Below are 11,690 nucleotides of genomic sequence, written 5' to 3' on the forward strand. Positions count from 1 at the left end.
TCCCCCTCCCCCTCCCCCTCCCCCTCCCCCTCCCCCTCCCCCTCCCCCTCCTCCCCCCCTCCCTCCCTTGACCTGCCAGGCGAGGACTACAACGAGCAGCACGGCAACAAGTGGCCGCTGGAGCTCATGCGGCTGTACCTGGAGGGCACTCGCGGGGTGGAGGCGGCGGACAGGCTGTTTGCGGATATTGAGGTGGGGCTGGGGCTTGGAAGGCGTGTGTGTTGTGGAGGCTCTTATGAGTGATGCGATACGATATGGTGTGATGTGGTGTATTGGGCCCCACCTGTGGTGGCGCCCTTGTCGCAATGGGTCATTTCCCCCACCCCCTGTCTACACGCCCGATATCGGGGCCTTCTTTTGTCCCCCCCCTTTTTACCACATACACACACACACATAAGCCCCCCGGGGTCCTATGAGTGTGTGCGTGTTTGTGTGAGTGTTTGTGTGCGTGTTCTAATGATCTTCGGAGCCGCGGTGAGAGAAGCACCGATGATGGTGGTACTGGCGGAATAACTTGACCGAGAAGCTAGTCGAGCTCCGTAGTCGGTAGCCAGCAGCGATGTGTTCAGAGTTTTCCAAGTGCAACTAGGTGGTGGTGGTGGTGGTGGTGGTGGTGGTGGTGGGCGGCTAGAACTGACTGCAGACAGCGAGGGCACCTAAAGCCCCACCTAGTCCCACCTACATGCGAGCTGCGTGCTGCGCTCCCCCAAGCGCAGCGCACCACCACTGCCTCCCTCCCCTTCCCCCTCCCCCTCCCCATCCTACGGGTTCGTCTTTCCCTCCCCCTCCCCTACTGGACATGGACCCCGACCCGACCCGACCCGACCCGGACGGCGCGGCGCGGGCCTGCAGGGTGTCATCCTCAGGTCGCTGCGCGCCTGTCAGAACATCATTGTGAATGACCGCCACTGCTTCGAGCTGTACGGGTACGACATCATTGTGGACGACACCCTGAAGCCCTGGCTCATAGAGGTGAACGCCAGCCCCTCCCTCACCACCACCACGCAGGTGAGCGACGTCTCCTTCGTCTGGATGCCCTCTTGGTTGCACCGACAGCCAAGAGGGCAGCCTGCATGGGCCCTATGCATACCGTGTTGGGTAGGTGGGTTGGCTGCCTTCTGTGTGCTATCTGTTTCACCACTTTTCACCACCTTCCTTTTTAATGAACTTGTGGATCTATCTGCCTAGTAGTCATTTATTTGGCATAATGATTTATTGTTGGCGATTGTTAAGAAACTGGCTTGCTTGCTGTTTCCGCTGAAACCAAACCAAACCAAACCACGAGTATAGCGACGTAACGTGCGGCACACACACTAACATACTCACACACACACAATACACCTCCTGCACATCAGATCACATCACATTACACACATCGCATTACGTGGTGCAGGCAGATCGGCTGTTGAAGCACCGGGTCATCAGCGACACCCTCAACATCATCACCCCACCGGACTGGCTGGCCCTCACCGACCCCGCCGCACTGCCCCCCGACATGCGCGACGTGGACCCCGCCGAGTGAGTCGCAGTAGAGCCCCGACCCAACCTGACCTGCCTGTTGAGTCGCCTGTCGAGTCGCCTGTCGAGTCGCCTGTCGAGTCGCGTGTTGAGTCGCCTGTCGAGTCGCCTGTCGAATCGCCTGTCGAGTCGCCTGTCGAGTCGCCTGTCGAGTCGCCTGTCGAATCGCCTGTCGAGTCGCCTGTCGAGTCGCCTGTTGAGTCGCCTGTCGAGTCGCCTGTCGAGTCGCCTGTCGAGTCGCCTGTTGAGTCGCCTGTCGAGTCGCCTGTTGAGCGTTGCAGACCTGGCTGTGGTCAGGATCGGGGTACATGCAGGTGCAGGTGCAGACACGGGACGGGTCCTTTACTGGAGCTCTTCTTCCCTCCGTGCGTCTATCCCGTCCCCTCCACTCGCGTCGGCAGCGGGGCAGTTGGGGCCCCCGGCATCGGAGGTTGACCCATTGCTCCCCCTCATCACCTGCATCATCATCACCATCATCAATGGTAATGATAATCATCACCATCACCATCATCATCACATGACTACCTCCTCCGCACGCACTTGTCGCCGTTGCACCTCAGGTACCCCTTCAGAGAGCAGGTGGGCAGTTTCCAGCTCATCTGCGACGAAAGTGATGACTTCCAGAAGTACAAGGCGGCGCAGCAGGCACGAGCGGCGCTGGCGGCATCGGCCATGATGGCGGCCGCGGCGGAGGCAGCACCGGCGGGCGCCTCTGCAACAACAGCCGCGCCCGCCGGTGCTGCTGTTGCTGCTGCTGCTGCTGCTGGTTCTGCCCGGGACGGTGCGGCGGCAGCGGTGACGATGACGGCGGTGTCCGAGCTGCCACGGCCGACACGTCACCACTCGGCGCACTCGCACGGCAGCGGATGGGGCCGGTCCACCTTGGGTGTTGTAGTCCCCGCAGGAACCCGCCCCTCCAGCGGGTCAGGGGCCCTGGGGAGTAGTGGCAGCTCCGGTGCCGGTGGGGGTGGGGGTGCTGGTGCCGGTGGGGGTGGGGGTGCTGGTGGCTCCATGGCACGAGAGGCCACGGCCCGGTCGCTGAAGGGTATGGTTAGCGGCCCTGCTGGGATTGGTGGTGGCGGTGGAGGTGGCGGTGGAGGTGGCGGTGGAGGTGGCGGTGGCAATGCACGTCCACGGTCCGCTGTGTGAACGGAGGATGAAGGCGCGCAGGAAGATGAGACTCCCCACTCACCTGAATCGCCACCCTCGTGTCCTCATCATCGTCACGGGCCGCCAGGAAAGGCCGAATCTGCGGCTGGAGAAACGGCCGAATGGGCCATTTGTGTCGGTCCGCGTACACCTCTGCTTTGCAGGATATCGTCGCGGTAGGATGCTTCGCTTGGTGTCGCGTCGGCCACCACAACACTCGGAAGGGTCAGGTCCGCAGCGGGACAGTCCGCATGTTCCACCTCGTGGGGTGGGGCCACACACCCGCGGATGGACCTGCACCCGTCCTTCCTCTTCATCCTTTCCTCTCCACCACCGGCCCCCCCTGGGTGGTGGCTACGGAACAGCGGCAGTAGCGCTGCGCTGTGCTACGGGCGGTGCATTGCTGCATGGCAGCTATGTGACACCACCATAATGCTGTCCGGCCCTTTGCCGGCCCTCCAGCCTGCACCACGACCACGACCACCACCATCACCACCGCCATCACCAATAGCTACCACCGCAATGTGCCACCATCGCGGAGCCCAACTCCGCCACCCTTTCGTCAGTCCCTCACACCGCCGCCACCGCCACTGCCATCCTCGCGAACCGCTGTCCCATCAGGGGCCCTGCCATTTCTTCTCTCGTGGCATGATATGGTGTTGCGGTGGCAAAGGGGGCCCGAAGGTGGTCCTCTGATTCACCCTCCTCACCTGACTCCGAAACAACCAGGCGCTCTGGATCGTTTGTTTGTGTGTATGTATGTGTATAGATAGATCTCTGTGTGCATGTGTGCATGTGTGCATGTGCGGTGGTTGCAACACGCTGCATGCGAAAAGCGCAAGGAGCACAATGCCCTAAGGCCTAACAAACCTCCGATAGGTTCCTGAGGTCCGAGAAAAGTCAGGGAAAGAAATACTCCTAGCGCCATGGCGAGGCTATGAGCTGGCGAATTGACTGGCGGACATGAAGAAGCATGCACTGCCAAAAGGTGTCGGATAACATGCATTCTGCAGGCTGCAGCCGCGCGAAGCGAAGCGAGGCCCCTCCCTGTGCGATACAGCTTACACAAAAACGGGGCTGGCTTTGAGATCCGGTTTCAAAGCCCCGGTCTCTTGTCAACAAAAGGAAACACTCACACTCACTACTGCGGCAGCTCTTCCCAGCATCTTTGGTCTGCAGCCTCAGGTAGTCGGGAGCCCCAGGCGACCCTCAAAAGGATGTAGCGCACTCTGCGGTGTCCCTCCCAATCGACGACCCATCAAATCATATATTGACAAACCTACGGAGGAGAGTCGCGTCCCGCAAAATGATGCATCAAGAAACTTGCCGGCTGTCCGTAGTAGAGGGGCCGCGAAGCAGGGAAAGGGGAGATGGATAGGGTGCATGCAGCTGCGTGGCTTCATCGTTGGAATGCGGTCGGCAGCTATCGGTGGCCGCCACGCTTGTGTGCTGCATTCCACGTGGCGCCTCGCCATCTTCAGGGGACTCCATCAGGGGCGGTGAGAAGAGTGTGGATGTACGGACATACCTGCGGATATACTTCGCCAGGACGGCTCCGATGTCGCTGCTGATTATCCGTTTTTTGATATAAGGCGGGACGATGGGTTGCGACCCAAATGGGGATGCGGAGCTATGACAGGTGGCTTATGGGGGTTTGCTTATGCGACGTTGTTAACGTCCCGTGCGAATGTGCCGCCTTCTGCTTACTGGCTTTCAATGCTTGTATTCGTTTTATGCTTTCGCAATACACAACTTCTGCAGCTGTGTTGCATCGCTGCCATCGGACATCGCGACCTCCTTTAATTCCATGTTTCTGTTATCACGACGTGCGTATTCTCACCACCTGCAAATACAAACAAACACGATGATGCTGGGAAGGTGTTACAGTTACAGCAAGTCCGCGAATGGGCGTGGTTTGTGTTGCGTTGCGAATGGATAAGGTATTGGAGCGAGCGATAGAGAGAGCAGGTGCGCAGATGGCATCATCATGTGTTTGTTTGGGCGCCTGAGGTGGGGAATATGCAGAAAGTGCGAGGAGGAGAAGCAGGAGCGGAGGTATAGCAGAGATCGCAGGGCGGGGTCGCGTGCGGCATACGTTTGTGCACTGAAGGTCGCTTGAATCTATGCTTGTGCAGATATTTTAACAAATTCCTTTCTTCCAAACGTATTCCAACTTGTAGCATGACTAAGGTATCACGGTTTTCGCGAGAAGGGTTGTATCAGCGCATGCCTACTGAGTGATCCCCCTCGGTCCATCCGTGTCTTTCTGCTGACATTGTTGCACCCGATCCCTGGCCAATGATCTCATTCCATAGCATTGCTCTTGACTGTTGATATCTTGCTTTGCCTTATGATCCAAGCACGTGACAAACACGGGTGCGTTTTCGGACACGTTATTTCCAAGTGAAGGTGAACCTTGAAATTCTGGCAAATCTTTTGAAAAGGAAAGAAAACCTCCGACAGCTTGCGTGGCGGTGACGCCACGTGGACCTGTCGTGGACTTTGGCGTTGAGGTCATGCCCTTCGGTCCTTAGTCTCTCGATAACTCCGGTCAGTTCCGGAGCCGAGGGTTTCGAACATCCCCCGGCGTATTAAAAAGCCGTGGTGAACATTCTTTATCAGAGCAGCGACGACATCATCGGAACGGCGAGACCTCTGCACTACGTCGACAGTACTTTCGCTTCAACTTCGATAAGAATAGATTTGAGTCGGATAACCCTCAGTCCGTGCTGACAGTTACTCACCGCAGCGCCGCATTTGCTGGGAGGGCAATCATGGCGCGTTTCTTGGTAACATGTCTTCTCTTAGGAGCGCTGCTGGGCTGCGCCTTAGCTGCTCGCCAGACCGTACTGGACAGTTTGTCGGAGAGGATGATCGGTGGCGACGCCCAAACAATCAAGGTAAGGAATAACAATTTAGGACGGATGTGTAGAGAGATGTGGAAAAGTATGAGAAGCTCTGTCTGGGCGTTCAGGCGATTTCCCTCTGTGCGGGGCGGGGTCAACAGCTTTCACAACACAGTAACTTGCAGTCATGTGGCTCCCCGTAACGATGATGATGATAATGAGGAGGAGGGGGAGGAGGAGGATGTAAGGAGCTGCAACCAAACACTTTGTTTTATAAAGTGTAGCGCGTGCGTTAGCGCGACGACCTAACATTTCCGCGTTCCGGCAAACAATCCTGCAGCGCTGAAAGCAAGTCTCCCACCTAATTCTCCGTGCTATTGCTTACTTGATCCTGAGCAAAGGAAGGTAAGGCGATACGGTAATCAGCCTAGGAGCGCACGGAAAAGTCAGGGAGAGGTAATTGTCGTGTCGTAAAGCGGCGCGATCACGGGCGGCCTCTGGACCTGTTGGGCCTTTGGCCTGCCTGGTCTGGGCCTGACCTGCGGCATCCGATCAGCTTCGCGCCCGCTTCTGGCTGACGACACGCGACACACCTCCCAACACGTCGCCAGAACCTGACTTTGATCAATAGCGCCGACGAGGGCCCGCAATCCCCTGTTAGGGAGAGATAGCCTTGTGCGGGGTTAGGTGCTCTCGCAGCGGCTCGACCTCTTCAAATTCAAGAGGAGGTCAAGCGACCTGTTGCGACCGGCGTGCGAGGATGAGGAGCATTAGGTTAATGGGACCGTCAATAGTGACCCATGGGTCACTTTTGATGCTTTTTAAAGTTGTAGAAAGCAATCGACTGTTTGCTGCGCCCCAGCTGAACTTGCACGCGCGATGTGGCGCACGCTCGCCCTCTCTTCTCTAATTTAAAGACATCAATACTTGCAATGTTATGATCACGGTCTAAGCCTGCTGTACCTACCTGCCGATCCACTACCCCCCTGCGTTCTTCTGTCACAATCACCGGCCCCATACACCGCCCTTGACCCCCTTGACCGCTCCCCTCCCCCCTCCCCCCTCCCTTCCCCCTCCCCCCCCTCCGCCTCCCCCCTCCGCCTCACATGCATACACGCAGTGGCTGCAGCAGATCCTGCGCACGCGCGGCACTAACCAGGGCGAGGAGGAGGAGAACTGCGCCATCATCGCGACCAAGTACAACGTGCCACCCTACATGCGCAACGACTTCATAGACGCCTGGTGCGTAACAGGGTGGGCGGTCTGGATTGTGCTGCCATCAGAGGTGTGTTGCCGAGCGGGACGCCCCCACACGTGGCGGGGTGAGATATATGAGGGTTGCGCAGATGCGACGTGCACCTGGCAGGCTGCTAGTGGTGGGTAGTGAGTGTTCGCAGTTGTGGGTTGCGTCTCCTGATGGGAAGGCATGAGCGTGGCCGTACTTCCGAAATGCGTGGAATGGTATTGTGTGCATGTGCATGTGCTGCGCTGTTTATGTTCGCCCCTGGCCTCGTGGGTGCTTGTTTGCTGTTCGGACCGCGTCTTCCACTCAGGCTCAAGGTCCAGGACCGCACGATGAAGGACGAGGGCCTGCAAGTGTACGACCTGAAGAAGACGATGGGCGACAACGTGTTCTTCTGGACGGTAGGAGGTGCAAGATTAGGAAGATGTCGGCCCGATGGCCCACGCGAACGCGAGAGTCACTGTGAATTTTCCTGTGCTGCATTCTGCTTTTCTATTGTTGCGCTCTGCTCTCTGAGCTACTCGAATCATTGGTCTCTCCTGCTTCTCGTTCAATACTTCCCATAATTCTCTTTTAAAAGCTGTCGAATCATCTTTTCTCGTGATCAGACGTCACGGTTTTCCCGCGGGTGCCCCCGCGTCCATGCGCGCCCCGTTGTGTATTCCTCTCGCAGTACGGAGAATGGGAGTCGATGGACAAGTTCATGGACCACCTGAAGTGAGAACTGCTGTACCGCAAAAAGTTGTTGAAAATGTACACACTACTAGCAGCTGAAGAGGTTGCGGCTCAAGATGGGGGACTGTCGGGGTGTGTAGTAGTGTCGATAAATTATCCAGGGGATAAATTTTGAAAACGGTTCTGAAAACCAATTGGCAAGCTCTGGACTGACAGAGCTTGCTGGCTTGGCGTGGCCCTTCCTCGGTCTTCACGTTTTTGCTGCTGCTGCTGCTGCTGCTGCTGCTCCTGGTGGTGGCGGTAGTGCGGACTACATGATGGACTTCCTCAACTTCCTGGATGACAAGGACGTCACGTGGCACATGTACCCCCTCAAGAACGTCACCGACAAGTCCGCCATGCACAGCGAGGTGTGGGGGATTAGGCGGGTGGTTGTGCGATTGGATGCCTGGATACGCTAGTGGGTTGGTTGGGTAAAGGGTGGTTGGGTGGATGCTTGAACTGGATGGCGCTACTACAATCATATGCATCTTGGAGTGGAGCGCCATTATTGCTGTTGCGTACTGCCGAGTTTCCTTCCTGTTACTTCTGGTGCCGCGCCACGTCTATTTATCTTGAATCTTGCAGTCCAGGTAGAAACCAATTGCTGTTAACATGATATAACTCAGCAGGTGGCGGAGGTCAGCCGCAAGGGCAAGGGCAAGGGCGTTGACCCGCGAGATATGAATGCGCACGTCGTCATCGAGTACCATGTGCTGCCATCCAAGGTAAGCGTTATGTACGACTGTACTCAAGGAGAAAAAAGCCTTCGAGGTGCAAGGTGGGGAACGGGTGGGGAAGCCTGTAGAGGAAGGAGAGACTGGATGGATGGGGGCGGGGTGGCAGCTTCGGCTTCGAGCTCTTGACGGCAAAGTTGTTGCTCGCTGACGTGTCGCAGGATCGAATGCTATCGACATCTTGTTTCCGTTGAATTTGCATCCAAAACTGTCTTTTAAGCTAATGCCATGTCCTCCAAATAAACCCAAATCACCCGACATCACCCGCTGGCCGTCAGGTGGGTGAGTTCATCGACGCTTGGAAGGACTGCGCTGCAGGGACCTGGGACGAGGAGAAGAACTCGCTTTACTCGTGAGTTCTCGATCTATCCAAGGGAAAAGGGTTTTAATTGTCGGTCGACCATAGACTTGTCCTCGTCTTTCCGGATGTTTGGTTGCCCCTTCGAAGCGCATGCCGCGCATCGGCGTTTCCAGGATCTCTCGCCTGATGACTCCCCAGCTTTGGACAGTTAACCGCTGTCAACTGTCTGCATCGCCCTTGTTGCATGCAGTCTGCGCAAAGTGGCCTCCATGAACCACTACTTCGTGGCTTACGGAACCTGGGAGTCGTACGACGCTTACGTAGACCACTTCATGGCCAAGCACACTCTCAAGCTACGCGAGTACGTCAATTTCCATTACTATTTTAAGATGGGGTCGGGGAATGACTAAGGAACACGCCACTTGTCCTGGGAGGGAGGGGTATTTTGAATATTTTGGCGCGCTGCTGGAGGCGCAATCTGTCTGAATCTGTCGGAATACGTACCCCAGCTAGTGGTGAAGCCTGTCCTCCTCGCCAACGACGACGAATGACGATACGGAAGCACTTCTGTCCCTCGCTCGTGCCGCCTCCTACATTAACTGTCCCCCAGGTTCCTGGCTGATAACAACATCGTGTGGTTCTCTGAGCCTCTCATGTCCATGACCGAGACTACTGGCAAGATGTAAATCAAGAAGGGGAGGTGTGGTGGAATAGATAGTCGTGGCTGCAATGGCAATTGAGCGAAGCCATGTGTTGGGACAGGCATTGTTGTGCTTGCATACCATACATAAACACAATGATGTACGGAATTAGGTAGTATTGCTTGGTCACGTGGCAGGAGGGTAATGAGAAGTTGACAGTTGAATGTTATATCCTGGTGCAGGGTTGACTGTCCTTCCGAGACACGAAGAGACGGGGAAATATCTTGTTGTAACGGAAATGTACATGATATGGAATGAAGGCAATTGTTCTCTTCCTGTTCGTGCACGGCATGACACATGGAGCACAGCACGCTTACAAATCGCCACCTTCACTCTTGAAGTAATCTCCTTCAACAACACGCATCTGTTGGCGAAACGGCCTTCCGAGAAGGTAAAAAAACCTCGTCATTGCTTGTGGGGAAAAGAATTGCCGGAAGATTATCCCATGTATCCCTATAGCCAACCTTTATATACATTCCATATCCAGGCAGCCAAAGGCAAAGGGAATGTAATACCCGCCCTCTGCTGTGCTGCCTTCGCTTCCACGCTTCGGCTCTTTACCCACACAGGGAGAAGGGGCGCAGAGGAGAGAGATACGTTTAAGGACCCGCGCATTGTAACGCGGAAAAGGGGAGCCGAAGGCAGTCTCTCCTCTCTCCCCCTTCTCCCTGTGTGGGTATAAAACTCCCAGAGAACTTCTCAACGACCCTTCTTCTTCTTGGCTGCCTCGCGCTTCTTCCGCCTCGCCTCCGCTGCCGCACGCTTGGCCTCCTCCTCCGCCAGCCGCCTCGCCTCCTCCTCCGCCTGATGGCACCGCCACAGCAGCAGTAGCAGCAGCAGCAGCAGCAGCAGCGGGGAACGGGAACAGGAGAAGACGAGTGAGGTGTCGGAATGGGGGAAGGTACGTGCTCTGTCCCCATGGGGCCCCCGGAAGAGTTCCATGAGCAGAACTTCGCGGGGCCAGGGTTGTTCTCTATAGCCGTGTTCGGTAGCGGTGCGGATCGGGACCGACATCAAGGCCAGCAGTTGCGGGACGAGAACACGCGGGGCCGTGTGAATGTGTTGGGGGGTGCCGTGCTGTGGCTTACACCGAAATGTGAAGTACGGGGGTGAAATGAGACGGCTCCGAAACCAGTCAGGGGCCTTGAGGCCGTCAAAAGGGCGGCGAGTCACTAATGCTACGGCCGCAGCACCGGGTCATTTGCCACGCCACGGGAAAGGAACAAGGCGATACAATCACAGCTCAACCCTTTTTGGGGGCGCAGCCGTCATGTATCCAACACACGCGGAGGTTTTCATTCCTCGTTTAAACGCATCGTGTGGTAATGCAGTTTCGTTTATGTTGCTGGACTTTGGAGGCAAACAGAGCTCGAAGGGGCAAGCACCATGTCCCCAGGGAGCAGCGGATTTGCGGCTGTTGTGGCACCAATAGCCAAGTCGAGGATGAAAAACACGTGTTATTGGAATGCTCAACTTATAATGATATTCGGAATGTGCGGAAGATGGATTCGATCGTCAACAGAGCATGTTGGAAGCCATGAAGTAGGAGCCAGCACGTCCGGCGAAGATGTTGGAACGTATGTGGGCTCACCGCAGCTCGGGGATCCCCTTTGGGCGGTAAATTCCTTTTTTCGCAGCTTTTCGGCTTTGAGGTATTGCCCTTGGGCCTTCGGCTCATATGAGTAGTTCTACAGGTATGGGGTCACACGCCCCCAACCATGTAACACACACATTGCCAAATCCCAAACGAGCACCTCGGCTCTCGGTTCCCTTCCCTTCGCTGACGCTGCTGTCAGCACAGCCCATACAGCCGCAGCTGCAGCGGATGTGCTCTCACCCTAAGGCGCTCCTCCTCCTGCCGCCTCCGCTCCTCCTCCTCTGCCTACGATACGACACGCACAGCTGGGCTCAGATCATAAAAACGCATAATCAAAAAGGAGGGAAAGGGGATCCCTCCACTTGCCGTACAAGGAAAGCAACAGTGTGGCCTTATTATAGGGTAGAAAGAGAAAGGCGGTGAGAAAGCAGGGTTGGAACGCGACAGAGTGGAGCCGGCGAAACCCAAACCAGCCTGTCCCCGCGCCTTCGCATCCCCTCCTTTCCCTTCTCCTTATTTCCCTTTTACTGCGCTCTCCCAACTCGCCTTAAGTCTGGCCCGCTCCATCTCCTCCAGTCGGTCCTCCTCCGCGTCCTCCTCGTCCCGCTTCTTACGAGCAGCCGCCACTCGCTCCTCCCGGGCCTTGGCCCTGATGTGCCAGGTGGGGTGTAGCGGGGTGCGGGGTGAGGTTTTGGGGGCGCGTGCGCGGCCAGGGCTAAGGGGTCAGGGCCGAGTGGGGCCTTCAGCCCCTCACGACGTTGCTTTACAGCCGAATCAAACAACCAGTGCGTCCTTGATCAACTATGTTTCTTGGGTTCAGCTGCCAACTGCAGCACGGATTTCAGCGTGTTATTGGTGGGTCGTACAGAGAGATCTTATTGACC

At 56.6% G+C, this 11,690-nt stretch overlaps 2 protein-coding genes across 2 annotated transcripts in view; both read left to right on the forward strand.

The window, feature by feature from the left end:
* mot11 (uncharacterized protein) overlaps positions 1–1,522 on the forward strand; it is a gene marked incomplete at both ends in the record, with an annotated part of 6,320 nt that extends 4,798 nt beyond the window's left edge. Inside the window, 3 exons of the mRNA XM_002955550.1 lie at positions 80–192; positions 853–1,008; positions 1,394–1,522. Of these exons, the coding sequence (XP_002955596.1) occupies positions 80–192; positions 853–1,008; positions 1,394–1,522 (398 nt within the window). The remainder of the gene's footprint in view (positions 1–79; positions 193–852; positions 1,009–1,393) is intronic.
* A 3,496-nt stretch (positions 1,523–5,018) lies between these two features.
* VOLCADRAFT_106870 (uncharacterized protein) lies at positions 5,019–9,456 on the forward strand. Its single transcript, XM_002955551.1, has 9 exons — positions 5,019–5,567; positions 6,634–6,755; positions 7,067–7,157; positions 7,430–7,473; positions 7,736–7,841; positions 8,103–8,198; positions 8,486–8,559; positions 8,759–8,869; positions 9,119–9,456. Exons 1-9 carry the CDS (start codon positions 5,442–5,444, stop codon positions 9,192–9,194), a joined length of 846 nt encoding a protein of 281 aa, XP_002955597.1. The 5' UTR covers positions 5,019–5,441; the 3' UTR covers positions 9,195–9,456.
* The last annotated feature ends 2,234 nt before the right edge of the window (positions 9,457–11,690 follow it).

Source organism: Volvox carteri (genome assembly GCF_000143455.1).
Source record: "Volvox carteri f. nagariensis unplaced genomic scaffold VOLCAscaffold_53, whole genome shotgun sequence".
NCBI lineage: Eukaryota > Viridiplantae > Chlorophyta > Chlorophyceae > Chlamydomonadales > Volvocaceae > Volvox > Volvox carteri.